The sequence below is a fragment of the Scomber japonicus genome, chromosome 1 (assembly GCF_027409825.1).
Source record: "Scomber japonicus isolate fScoJap1 chromosome 1, fScoJap1.pri, whole genome shotgun sequence".
Lineage (NCBI taxonomy): Eukaryota > Metazoa > Chordata > Actinopteri > Scombriformes > Scombridae > Scomber > Scomber japonicus.
This window is the reverse complement of record NC_070578.1, coordinates 24,241,193-24,256,017: the sequence shown is the minus strand read 5'-3', so window position 1 is coordinate 24,256,017 and position 14,825 is coordinate 24,241,193. Positions and strand designations below refer to the sequence as shown.

General features: G+C 39.5%; 1 protein-coding gene across 1 annotated transcript in view; it reads right to left on the bottom strand.

The window, feature by feature from the left end:
* tjp1a (tight junction protein 1a) overlaps nucleotides 1-14,299 on the bottom strand; it is a 66,262-nt gene extending 51,963 nt beyond the window's left edge. Inside the window, exon 1 of the mRNA XM_053324134.1 lies at nucleotides 14,234-14,299. Within this exon, the coding sequence (XP_053180109.1) occupies nucleotides 14,234-14,248 (15 nt within the window). The 5' untranslated portion in view covers nucleotides 14,249-14,299. The remainder of the gene's footprint in view (nucleotides 1-14,233) is intronic.
* Nucleotides 14,300-14,825: the final 526 nt, after the last annotated feature.

Sequence of the window (14,825 nt, the reverse complement as noted above, 5' to 3'; positions counted from 1 at the left end):
AGAGGAGGGCTCAGCAGTAGTGTAGGTGGTCTAGAGGTTAATTCCCACCAGACGTAATCCTACAAGGCTAAAATACCGCCAGTCGGGAGTAGCAGACGTGTCCTGAGGGTTGCTAACCAAGGATGACCTCCAGAAAGGCCAGGTCATGCCGAAAGGAGGATCAAGACAGATGAACAACTCAAAACCTGCAGCCATACCTCAGCCAGGGAAACACACACACGTTTCCATTCATAAATAAACTTATACTTAATATATATTTTCTTCATTCTAACATACAGTATATTTTTCTACAGAAGCTTCTACCAATTGCTTGGGGAAGAACAATGTATGGGAAACATGCAAAACAGAGACTGATGATGAACATGCCACATGGATGATACATACTAGTATAGATGCAAGTCGCTCGCTCCTTCTGAAGCTCCTCAAACGCCTGTCAGGATCGATCAGTGCGGACAGCAGGATGTTTAACATGGTCACTCAGGTGTTAACTAACACTAATTTTCAATCAAAACAATCAAACTTGAGCCAAAAAATATCCAATCACCTTTAAAAATGACAATGAATAGAAGGCTTCCTCTGCTGCTCGCCTCTCACTCTCATCTACACCTGTGATAGTGCCTCAGATGGTCTGACAGAGAGGAGTAAGACATTAGTGACACCTCAACGTAATCAAAGCTATATTTGTCTTGTGTGCTTGCATCCCATCTCTCTCCCTCTTTTCCCCTCACTCCCTCACACATACACACACACACACACACATACACAGAGATGCATGTCTTTCGGGGAACGGGCAGCTTTAAAGCTCAGGTGCGCTCATGGAAGAGCAGGCACATGGAAAACAAAGGCGAACATGCAGGCCCACATTTGGCTGGAGCACATCACAGGGTTCACTCAACCCAGCCTTTCCTGCGGCAATAAGGCTAATGTAGAGTGAAACAGCATAAAGTGCACAACCTAAAAATTGTAAAGCTGGCTGTTTATGCTCATACAGGCGTTCACGTAATCATACGTACAACCTCACAGTAATCAAGAGAGGAGAAATGAGGTTTCAATGTGAACCATCTGACTTGCATTGGTGAAATTTCTTTGGACAGATGTTGTTTCCTTGTCTTCATCTGTGTTGAGTTTGTGAGAGGCTGTGTGATCCCCCCTTTGCCCTGTTGACTCGGGCTGTCCTGCAGGTCCAGCAGAGTCTCTTTGTTTCTACAAAGTAATAGAAACCTTCTGGAGACATGGGATTAAACTCAAGGTCTCTATCAGTCCATGTTGAAGTGATGTAGGTAAATTACGACTAAACTGAGAAGCCATTCATCTACATTTACATAGGTTGTTTACATATAGTTACAGAACCTGTTTAAGCATAATATTAATCTGCTCAGTAAATGCCACAAAGGGACAGGTTTTTGTGTAACCTGCTAATAATCAGTATAAAAATATCACATCTCTGCTTACGAGGCCAACTGTTTGTGACCAGATTAGTATCATATGACAGGATTAGCACGCATCTCTCAAATTCACCCCTCTTTCCTTCCAGGTCAATATTGTTGAGGCTTTTGTGCTGACTCAAACAGTGAACACAAATCTGGTTTCAGGATTTTAAGAAACATGGACTTCACATGTAATACGGCCCAGACATGATTCATGTTTAAATATATTCATCCATAAAATTATAGAAATGATGCACCTACTATCCTAATCAACCAACACTGATTACAGAACATATGAAATAAGTATCCATAAAATAAAATCATACATATATCTATATTCCACTATGAAAACGGCTTAAAGGCAGACTGAAAGAATTATTCAAATTCTCACATTAAAAACTGGCCAAAGCTTTTAACCTACATTTTACCTTCCACGTATCAGCTTAAATATCGGCTGTACAAACACACTCCCTGACTGCTGCTTTACATCAGAAGCAAACAGGACCAGCAGGGTGAGGAGTGTACACATATATCCTTATAATAATAACTCAGGACTCCATCCTCTGAGAGAGCCTCTTAAACCTGATCTTCCACTAAACCTGTCAACTGTTCCCAGTCATGCACTCACTCTTTCCCATATTCTGTGATGGAACAGGCGAATCATCAAGCACGCCCTTCTACATCATATAGTGAGCATACCCATTTCCAGGAGCACTGTGCAGGTGAGCCAATGAGCTGCAGAGCTGCAGCATAGCTGATATATTGAATGATTGCATAAATTTGCTAATTACTAAACAGACCACTTTAAGTCTAAAGCATTTCTTTGATTTTTCTTTATTTCACTAAATCCACATATACACCAATGTTTTCATAACCAGAATATTAGAATGGCACTATATATTTTCCTATCATAAGCCAACTGCATTTGATTGCAAGTACATCAAAGGATGTTAAAGAGTGCTTAAGAAACAGCACTTATTATATGAAAATATGAGGATTTTAACATAGTTACAAGTAATTTCTATTTGTCAGTATTAGTAATCCTGCTATTGTTACTGTTATTCACAATGGCAGAATTAAAATTAGCTGAATTGTTTAAGAACAATCTGAAGAGCTGTTATTTGGAGAGATTTACACTTAGTTCTCAAGATGAACAAAACTTCAAGTGTTTGCAGCACTAACTTTACCATCTTCAGTCAGTGACAAAGGACTAGGCTACTTTTAATCTTCTGAAGACATTTACTCCAAGAGGTAGCCTGCAATCAACCAACCAAAAAAATCTCTCATTTTCCTTTTTCTCTTCTTTCTCTCACTCTTTTGCTTCTTCTCTTCACTACAGATAAGGGTTGCTGAGCCTTTTATAGTCAGAGAGGAGAGACTACACTGAACACGGTTGAACCCCACTCTGCTTCTCAGCGGTACCTCAAGTAGATTAACAAGTAATGGCCCAAATTGCAGAGCATCACAGCAGATCTACTTGAAATTCCAACATATTCTTACTCCTGTGATTATTTCTCAATAAATAAATAAGGCAGCTGTTGTGATTTTCCTCCTTTGACCAGTTTGAATATTGAATCATTATTTTTTGTGCAGAGACCCTCATGCATTACAGTAAATATACCGTATAAACCTGGTGAGGAAAAACTGGCCATTACATCATGTTTCCATCCACGTGACAACCTCATTGTTTGCCATTGAATGAGACTGTAAATTAAAAAATATTGCAAATCCCAAGGCACAATACACAAGGCACTTAACTCTACTTTGTGCGTGTGTGTGTATGTACCTTTCTATCTTTAAGAGAACCAATCTCAGTTGAAAACCAGCGTTATGAGGACATTCTTGTGCTGAGATGACATTATGGACAGTCCTCACAACTTAAAAGGGCAATGTGGGGTTTAAGACTTGTTTTTGGTTGGTTTTAAGGTTAAAGTTAGGTAGAGTTTAGGTTCATTTTAGGAGTTTCTTTACATATGATGGTAAAGGTTAGGGTAAGGGGCTAGATAATGCATTATATCAATGAGTGTCCCCGCAAAGATATAAAGACAAACGTGTGTCCCTGTGTGTGTTTTGCAGATAAATACTTGAAGAAAAACAATTCGACCTTTTCCCATCATTGTTGGGGTGTTTGCCTATTATGCTACTCAAAGTTCAATTAGCTATTTCTTACTGCCCAGTTTTATTCATGATAAATTTATCAAAGTCATTACAATGTGTCTGTGTTGTGCCAGTGTGTTCTCCAACACTTAGCACAGAGACGAAGTACAGACTGTTCTCAAAATGTTCATATCATACTTGCACACACATGCATAATCGTGTTCTTTTTCCAGTGATAAGTATCCCCTGTCTAAGACTGGCAACAAAATATAGCAAACTTGCACAAACAAGAGAGAAAATAATTAGAAAAACATTACAAAAAATGAAATGTAGGTATTAGTCATAAAAACAGATATTTGAGGGTGTTCAGGTGTAAAAAGGGTAACACTAACACAAGTTATGTTGTAGTCACAGAGATGTGTTAAATAACTTGCACCCAGGCTGGTCCAATTACACCAAGGTGCACTAAATGACAGGTGGGTGTATGAAAATATTTTTGCTGACATACTACAGATTTTTCCAAGCTGCTGGGTTGCCTTACTGCACGTGTAAGCAGTTTGGTAATGTGGGAAAATGGGACTAAGTAAAGTAGATAGGTATTTAGAGGATATATAATATAGTGCACAATATCAAGTCTTTTATACATTTTTACTACTGTCATTATGATGCTGGTTCTGATCCAGTAAGGAAGGGGCTAATGTGTAATCTAACATGGTGTCTCATAGTTGAAAATGATCATAATTATCTGTCTTTCCAACAAAAGATAATCTTTTATTTCCAAAAGTAGTAGTTCAGAAGTTCAGAAATGCTACATGAATTCAAAACAGTGAGCATACAAAATGTTCCTGTAGTCATTTTATGAAAAACTAATGACTGTAAATGTCTCTTTACTGCTTCCCTATAATCAGATTAGCAATGCTTAGTGTGTTTTGTAAAACATGTGTTTGCTCAAGCGGTCAATAAAGAGATGAAATTCAAACAAATCAAGCCATGGGAAGTTGGTTCATATACTACATTAGAGATATGAAGAAAAGTGATCTGTGTAAATTAACAGCTGTCTCATAACACAAGTGTTCGCAAGAATGTAATCTTTTATTTGTGTGGCTATACAAACTCCACGAAAAACATATAGGAGTGAAAGAACATCACCTGACATGGGAAGAAAACTGAACTTAAACCAACAGTGTGTCAACACAGCATATGATGCACATATCACTAAAAGCCTCACCTCATGGACAAAAAAAGGAGACAGCAAATGGCCATGGTGGCACTCACATGAGACATTTGGCAACCATAACAAGCAAGTGTTACAACTGCCTATGATCCATTGTTGTAGAATTACTTTGACCATCTTTGAAGCAGACTGTGCATGATACCTGTGCAACTTCAATGCAAACAAGGCTTCATTTACATTGTTATACATGATTTGTGGTTGAAAGGAAGATGATTACTCTTTCATCAACCTGCTCAGTCAATTTACACAAGCACAAGAGAGGAAAACACAAAAGCATCCCAAGAAGACCAACTGCCATTTATGCAGTACTATACATATACCCCATGTACTAGTGCACAGTGGTACTTCAACACAGAAAATTCACTCTTACGGCACCAGGTCTAAATAACTGAAACAGAAACACAACAACAAAACTTTGCTTCCAGTGGCAGTAACACAAATTAGGAGGAAGCATCTGCAGCACGTGCACACACACAAACAGAAATATGCAGAAATTATGCTGCGCTGTTACTTCTAACAGGTTTATGTGTTACCTCAGACAGAGAAAGAGAGGGTGTAATAAAACAGCAGTTAAACTGTCTGGCAGCACTTACAGTAAATGTCCACCTTAGGGTATAATAACAGTGTAGAAAGAGAATCTATACAAGTTCATCGTTGAGAACTTGAATCTTTTAAATTGCTAGGAATCACAACCTCACTGTAGTTCTCATAGCTGTGGACATAAATAGAAATATAGTACAGTGAGATGGTACTGGGATAGTAGGAGGTTTTTGAATATTAGATTTAAAATTAAACAATGATAATACATTTCAATTCTGAATGTTAGCTTTGAGGATTCACATCAGATGAAAGAAAAAATTACTAATATGTATCTTGGCCAACGTGTAAATTGCTGAGCATGGTGTAAATCTACCGCTTAATAAATAGGCAATAGACACAAGGGCTCCTAAGCTGCCCCACTTACACTGAGAGACAGAATTATGTCTCGGTCAGTCCAACAGCTGCAGCTCAAGTTACAGTGTCGACAGTGAGCAGCAGGCTCCGAGGTGCCATTTGACACATACTGTAAGTGGCATGTAATTGAATTTCAAGGAAGGGTAAAGATTTATAAGTTCAATACAGGGAGCAACTGCAGATTACAGGCCACGCCATGTTCAGAGGACACGACTGAAATTTATTTAGTGTGTATATGGGAGCACTTTTTGTTTATGAGGACATTTTCAAAAACGTCTGATTATTTTATCAACAGTACAATGTCAGAATTGCATGTGAAATAATTATAAATGTTTTCAATTTTAGACACATCAGTGTGTGACACAGGAGCAAAGCAGCCTTTAGTTTAGAGAAGAAAAGGCTAATTCTATCTTTTACTGATTGTAATTCCCTCCTGCTTGTGTGAGGGTTTACTTCAGTAAATATTTCAGCTGGAATGAAGTTTGCAATGTGTATTGAGTATTATATGCACATCATATATTTTCAAAGGTCATATCTAAGAAAGACGATGTCAATGTGATAAATCAGGACACTGACCGTTGAACTGTTGACAAAAAGCTACAACACCCAGTACCCAAGGAGGCCCGTGCCGGTGTGTGAGTGTGTGTTCTGACATGTTTAAACACCCCTTTGAGACTCATAGTTAGTGTGAAGGGATCAACATGAGCTGACTCATTCTCACCGACTGTTAACATCACTCGCATTAACATTTCATGAGGTGACCAAAAGAAATCCTATAAAGTTACACCGCTTGATCTCTACTGTCTCATGAGTAAACACTGCACTGACATCTTTTTGTCTGGTATGTCTGCATGGTTTAGCAGTGATGTCAATTAAACTGAAGGTATGTAATGAAAGTTAGTCATGAGCAGCAGTTTGGATGACAATGGGTGGAATGTGAGTTCATTGTACTGGGTTTTTTATATGAAAGCGGTGTCAAACTTAGTTCAAATAAACCAAAGCAATGTTTGTGGTTGGATACTGCTAACCTGGATTCAAGACCATATATTTTGGTATTTTCTCAAGGAAACTTCAATCTTCTCCCCTTAAAATAAAGACAAACTATGGTGTGTTTGAAAAACACAGACCGCTCTGAGTGCATTTTGTTCTCATACTGTTACTTGTAATCAGGAGAGAAGACAAAGAGTTGTTCATGGAGGTGATGCATGTTTTCTGTTTGTTGAACAGTGTGGAGTTCTGGCTGAGATAACTGAATAATATGATGCCATATTACAGTAGTATGTATGGTTTAGATATGATATAATCTCAGTGATATAAGTCCTCTTTACAATAGATAAAATTAGACACTCGTAAACACATTTAAATATTTTGCAGAATGCCACAGTTTGAAGCAGATCCGAAAACCCTGAAAAAGCAGATAAAAAAACTGAACAGCTACAAAATAACTGTATGTGTCAGCTGTTTGTATCTTCCAAACCACGAAAATGTGAGAGGCACATTAGGGAGTTCTGTCTGTGGCGCTGAAGTGACAAGAGCAGTGACAAGAGAAAAGGATAAAAAAGGAAAGGGCAGAGGAAGACAACAGTAAAGACAGAAAAGAGAAGAGAGATAAAGAGGACAGAAAAAGAAAGAGGACAAGGGGATAGGTGACTGAGGGGAGGAGGAGTGATGAAAACAGGAATAGGGAAGAGGAGTGAAAGAGAAGGATTAAAGGATAGGTAGTCTATTTGTCAAATTTGTCCTAAAACAATACCTGGATGCCCAAGCATTGACCCTCTTGTTCATACTGGCCATTAGAGGATCCCTTCATAATGTACTTATAATACAAATATACAAAATCTACAACCAACCTTCTGCACAAAAAAATATTTTAGTGTTTATCTTAAGCAAATAAGAAGTTTCAACTTTCCAAATTACTCAAATTACATCAATAACGTTCAACGTGCCAAATTCCTTTTGTTACTATACTTCCACCACAGCTGAGCAAGATAACACAGTCTGATTACAGCAAGTAAAACCTGTAAAAAAAGACTTGAAAAATTGTGAGCCCATCGTTGAAGGGGGAGAAATTGAAAACAGAGAAGAAAAGAGGTGCCGGCTTAGACAAAGTAAGTGGGAGAAGAGAGTAATTTAAAAGATGAGGGTTGATAAGACGAGAGAAAATGACAGTTAATGGTGAGGTGAAGAAAATGAAAGGCAAGAAAAGTTGAGTATGACTGGAAAGGAGATGAAAGAGAAAGTGTGGAGCGAGGGACTCAGCTAAACTACACTATTGTACCACAGACTTGCAATGAATGAGAGAATGTTTCGAGTCCAGTGAGCTCGGCATTGGCCTGAATAAAGGACGTGCTCCCACTCCACCCCCACTCCCCCCACAGTGACTCTTCCCATGGTACTGCCTGTTACTGCTACATTCCAACAGTATGAAACTGCTCACACTGGGCAAAGGAGTGGAAACAGCAGGAGCTTCAAGAGAAACAGGCTCAGGCACTTTACGCAGGAGGTTGGGAGAGGTTGGGAGAGGTTGAACAATTCAGGCAATTCTGTAAAAATGGACTGAATTAACTCCAAAACCAGTGCAGCGTGTAGTCAATGTGCAGTAAATGTGATTTATTGGTTCTGTTATAATGAGGTAAACTGATTTCTGGTAACTGGTTGTGCTTATTGGCAGATAATCTCAGAGATGAAATCAGAGAAGGGTCAATTAATGAAAACATCCGTTTGTGCTGTCACTCCATTCAACTCGGGTTTTGCAATGCGACATATGATACCAGAGAAAAAGAGAAACTGAACTTTGGCTTACTGTGTTTTCTGCCATCTTATCAAAACACTGGTGTGAGTTTCAGTAGATAGGCTAAGTGTATGCAGCTGGACTTTAAAATATGCAGCTATATAGGTGTATTTGATAAGCTGTCTGACCTGAAACAACTAAAATAGCCTAGACTACGCATTATCTTTCTCTGTGTTTGAGAAAAGTAACAGCATTTGAGATTTAATGCAGTTCGTGTGCCAAAGTTCTGACCTCCATCGAATCAGGGGCCTCCACAGCCACTTAACTCCTTCTGATTAAGCTTATGACATCATTACACTCCTCCCATGAAGGCACGACCCTACAAGCTGAGATAATAAAGTGTTTTTGGCGGAACAGAGGAAGGAGAAGTGGTGGAGGATGGTAACCAGAGCCAGCCAGCCAGAGAGGCGGATGGAGACACGGCAGCCACAGGGGCCGCTTCAAGCCTGGTGGTGATGAGATGCGATGGGACCCGACCCTGCAGAAGCCCCAGCCAGTGTGTTAGCTGACTAATCCTCTAGCCGTCCAGTGCCAGGATCCAGACTCATCAGCTTTGGTGTTCTCTTGTCAGACTCATTTTTATAACATCCCACTGGTCAATTCTAACCACTAATGCCCAACACAACGGCCCCTAATGCCAAGTGATTACGGAATGCTGTTTTAGCACATTTGTCGCCTGAAAAGAAAGAAAGAGCCACAAGGCAGTGGGGCTGGCTCCCTGCTCAAAGGACCAGCCTGATGAACTCAGCAGAAAGGGAGCGGGCCTAAAAGCCAGTCTAAGCCACCTCTCTCTCGTAGTGGGCACTACAGGGGCCTGAGCTGGGTCGGGACTGAACTGGGCGGTGGGCAGGGATTTACAGTGCCCTATTTTACAGCATATAGACAGTTCCTGTGAGATTACACGTCAGGAGAGACAGAATGTGCACATCCGGACCTATCTGACATGCCAGGCAGAGAGATGTAAGGGTTGGGTTCAGTTTCAAAGTTAGTAGGGAAACAAGAGTGGATGGGAAAGCACAACTTATAAAGAGTTACCCTCTTCCCTAACTGGAACTATGGCAATATTGTTACTGTTACTTAAATGGCAACACCAATATATCTGCAATACGTTTATAAAATATAGGCACAGTCAATTAATTTGGCTGTTGCTCAACTATAACCTAATGGTTACTTTCAACACATTTTCTCTCCATCGTTGCTGTTTAGATTAGCTGGCTAGATAGAATAGATTTTAATTTTAGTTACAATGTGGATGAGTGGAGAGTTGACGTTGAGCGACTGTATTCATGCACAATGATCTCATTCCACAGGGCACGCTCCCTGTGAGCTTGTCTATAGCAACAACAACAACAGTGGGATTGGACCCAAATGAAAATTGGTTTCAGACTTGTGACTACAAGAAAATACGCTGGCAAGGATATTTTTGCATTTTTAAAAGGAAGGGACAAATAGGGAAGTATTCATTCTTACCTAGATATACATATATGAAGAAAAGTGATGGAACATAATATATTGTTAATTTTAGATGAGAGTTAATCTACTCTACAGCAGAAAAAAATGGTCCTTATCACAAAAACAAAATGATATGTCATTATTGTATTCTGCACCACTCGTTAAGTTGCTCCCGTTTTACTCTTGGTATTACTCATAGACTGTAAAAAATAATGGATGTAGCCACCATGATGTCACCCCATTTTGAAGCCTCAAGTTTGCCATTTTAACCTTTGCCATCTTATTTTTTTTGGAGCCATAAGTGACTATATTCGGTTGACAGGATATAGCTGACCCTAACCCTAGCTGCTAGCTGAAAACCACTAAAACAAAATGCATTCACTGGAAAAACTGAACATCCGACTCCTTAGAATACCCTTTATTACAATCAAATGCTGATCAAGACTTTTTTGCTTAACCTCAATGTTACAATGAACTCTCTTTCACTGAAAACACACTGAAACAGCGACGGCTAAGGCTACGTCTACAATCTGTGACGCTGGGGTTATGTTACATCACTTAATCAACATTGTCAATATAGAGGTGACTTGTCAATTATTATGTAGCCACGCCCTAAAGCATACGGTGCTTTATCATTAGATTTAATCAAATTGCACGAATGGCAAGAAAAAATGAAAATAGCGATTGACACCATAAATTAATTAGGAAACTGTTCAATGAGGAAATAAATCATGTAGGGTATTTTCTCATCGACCTCGATAAAAAACGACTTCTTTTCAGATCCAGTGGAGTTGTCCATTGTTGGCCATTTGGAGACAATGCTCGTTTAAGGCATTCCTGCATTGGCGTCACTTTTCAGACCAAGGACTACTCGCTTGGTATGACTATATAATGTTGGCATCACAGAAATACCAACAGAAAGTTGCGGTAAATCAGCTGGCGAAGGCTCATACCATGCAACTTGGACATCCTAGGTTCAAATTCAGCTCTAATGGCTGTTGCATGTGATGCATCTGTAATTTTTTTTAGTTGGCTGCCTAATAAAGGTTCCCCATCCCTCCTCAAAAATATCAATACATTAATAAAACAGAGAATAGCATATCAAAAACCATAGTCTGTATGTTATTTGCCTTTACTGCTCCACTAACAGGTAACACAGCTTTGTGTGGAGATGTTATCTCTCACTGTTTGCTTACAGCTCTTGCATCACCTGGGGCCCCCTCACTAATACGGCTGGCCTAACCATGTGACATGTACAGTAAATAGCATATGGAAACAACACTGCTGGGACAACACCACCATGGGAAGGAAGAGTCGAAAAACACTTCACCACTGCACTAATTTTCATACCCAGCTGTCAAGCAAGTTAGACTCTACTATCATTGATATTATACATTGCTAAGCTGAGCCAAAGATGAGAGACCTGGCTTATTCTGATATTTTTAGTTATCACAGGGGTTTAAAGCAGCTGGTATACTAGCTAAGAATAAAAAGTCAAAGTCAAGAAAAAAAAGCTTCTTATTTGATTATTTTCATGTTTTAACCAAGAAAATAAATCAAAATACTTGTATGCAGTACTGTAAGTCAAAAACAGCTGGAACTCCAATTACCTTAACTTGGCCTGGATGACTGAGAATATTTTTAAAGTTTATGTAAAGTGAATTCAGCCATTTTCTTCTAAACACATTAAATAGATCATAAATGTATTTCTCAAAAAATGTGTAAAAAGCATTTAGATTTGAATTGTGGAGCTAGGCTTCACAAACTGTGTTTCAAAATTTCTGGCCCCCATCTTGCGGTGGGCGCACAGTGGATGGCGGGCGTGGCGCATGTGTCTTTGTTAGTTTCCCCCGGCGCAGTTGTCATTTTCTCGACCTGCGCCCACGTTGTCTAAATAGCTAATGCACTTGCACCAGTCTGTGTGCCTATGGGCTTGTTGGTCTTAAAATGAGGTGTGGTCAGGCGCATTGGTGGTGCGTTGGCAGAGGAAAGTGATTGTGCTACTGACCAAAAAAAACAGGTCTAAAGTCACTGGTATGTCACTGTTATTTAAGGGGCGCATTATCAAGAGTCCACATGCTCCTAGGTGATAGGCGGGTGCGCCCCTGCTGCTGTAGATGTATAAATACATTCAGCGCACACGACTACTACTACAGTCTACAGTTAGCCAGTTAGCCGCCGAGCTAGCCGCCCGAGCAAGCCGACCGAACAAGCCGCCAGAAAGCTCTCAGACGTAGGGGGTTCACTTAAACCCCGGGGGCCTCCATGTTTCTGCCCAAACTCGGTGGACATGCCCACAGCGTTTTGGACTTTTACACAACTTTGAAGCCTAATTTCATATATTTGGCGATCATTCAAATTTGTCAGGGTGGTTAACAACACACTTTTCTGTGGTATGTCAAACTCAGAACACATATTTATTCTTACTTTAGACAGACTTTAAGTAATTTCAAACAGGGAAACATTTTCAAAAACAATTAGCTGAATTTAAATACTTCTTACTTCCTGAGGGGTTGGCTTTTTTATATGAAGTGTATTACTCTTTGACATCAAATTAATGTTCTGAAAACAGTATATGTAGGCAAAATGAACATATGACAGTAATGGCGCCATACATTTAGATTTTCTAAGAAAAAAAAACAAATTATTATTGTACATTACAAAATATAAGCATATGGATTCAATGCGGTCCATCTCCTGTGATCATGCATGTAACATGCATATTTTGAACTACAGAGGGAACATTATGCAGACCACAGCTACAAGGCTGTGATTAGTTCTGTTGTCATGCTGTTAGTCAGTGTGTAATATGCAAGAGCAGCAGTCCCACGGGAAGGTCAGATTGTATGACACACCAGGACTCTGCAGGACAACAGCATTTATACCAGAATGTATCTGAATCACTGCAGTTAACCCTGGAAGTGAAGACGTAAATATAAAAATATACCTAAAAAAATCACTGGTTTATCATTTGATGTCAAGCAAGTGATTCGGTTTTATCTGTACTCTATTGTTTTTATTGTAAATTCAGTGATAATCCATTTTGATGAAAATTATTACTGCAGATAATATTCAGGTGTCTCAAAATATTCTTGATATGTCATGTTGTAAGCCTGGTCTCAAACCATCTAAAACAGGAATAGTAAAGGAATGAAAATAATCCTCTTTGTATTTCCCTATTAGATACGCAACATTATGCACAGACAAGATTAAATGGTGAAGTTCACACTGAAATCCCTTTAATGGAAGTTCTGAACTGCAGGCATTATATAGAAGCTATAGGACTATATAGTCCATGAGACATACAGACAACCTTTCACTTGAATATGTCCTGTGAAAAAATGTGTCCTCTGTATTTGGCCCAAAAATGTTTTCTAGGGTAAGAGAAAACTAGAGAAAACTCTTACTGAAAGTTAGCTGTCAAGACAAGACATTTTTAAAATTAGACCCATGAATCCTCCTACAAAACTTACCTCTGAAATGTGTTAATTTGAAAGAGTATCAGATGCTACCTTTTCAACATGATTTTTTTGCCTTCACTGTCATTAGTTGATTCATTTGGTTAAGATAAGATAAACTTTATTAGTCCCCTAAGAAGGGACATTTGTTATGGGCACATAGTGCTACATGGTTGCATAGCAATATACACAATTACAATTACATAGATACATACTGGTAGACAACACAAGACAGAATTACATCAGTTACATGTAGCCAGTCGAATGATAATAAGACTTCTGGACGAAGTATGTTGACAGTGAGACTGAGCACAACTACGTGATACCCAGAATATAACTAAGATAATGACAGTGACAGTTGTAATAAGCCCTAAAGATTTTCCATTCTACTTCTCCATATCTAATTCATTGCCATTACTTCAACACAGACACAGTGACTGTAAGATTATTCAAATGAGTCAGCAGACAAAATACCAGCTACCTGTTCATGTATTAAAACACTGAATTTAACTTGGCCCATTTCAACCAGCAGACTACAGAACAGATGGGCCCCATTTCATAATACATGCTCAGTGCAAAAAGAGGATCATTTGGAGTTGTAATAAACATCTACCTTCAAAATACATCTTTCACCTTCATCCAGAAGAAGAAAACATTTAGTCATGACCAGTATGAATTAAACATGCTAACCTCAAACACGAGCCACAAAATATCACGCCTAGAAAAAAAAAATTAAAAAAATAGGAACTTTCCAAAAATAAATGCTACATTAGCTCTATGCTCATCACACATTATCATAACATCATTCATGTTCACTCACCACACATGCGTGCATATTCCTGCACACGGTCTGACTCCAGCTACGGTTAACCCAGAGGGAGGCTTCTACCCGTGTATGTGTCCCTCTGCATGCACGAGCAGTATGCAAGCCAGTGCGTTTGGCTGTGTGAGTAAATGCGGGGTGATCCTCAGCGCACACTGTGGACTGAGAGCAGAGCCAACCTGGTGTGACATCTGTGAAGGCCGTGAGATAATCTACATGACACTGCCACTGATAGGAGTGGAGATATTGATTTAAAAAGCAGCAGCTCTAAAATTAGATTCCTATGCGTTCTGATTGGGCCAGAGGCATGCACCTCTGTAGTAATCTGAACCTATGGGCAGATTTCTGTGCAGTGATCAAAGCTCTGATGATGGAAACCGCTATAAGTCCAACAGTCCTGTCTGAAGTCAACCTAAAAACGGTGGGGCCCTTTGGCCTGACCTCCTGTTCCCTTCCTCCCTCCATCCTCTCTCCCTGTGATAACAGAGACATTCCTGAGCTCATTCCCTGCCTCACCGCAGGCCTCTCCCTTAATTCCAGTGGAGTGTGTGGAATGTTGGACTGGAGAGCCGAGCAGCCAGGCGGCTGG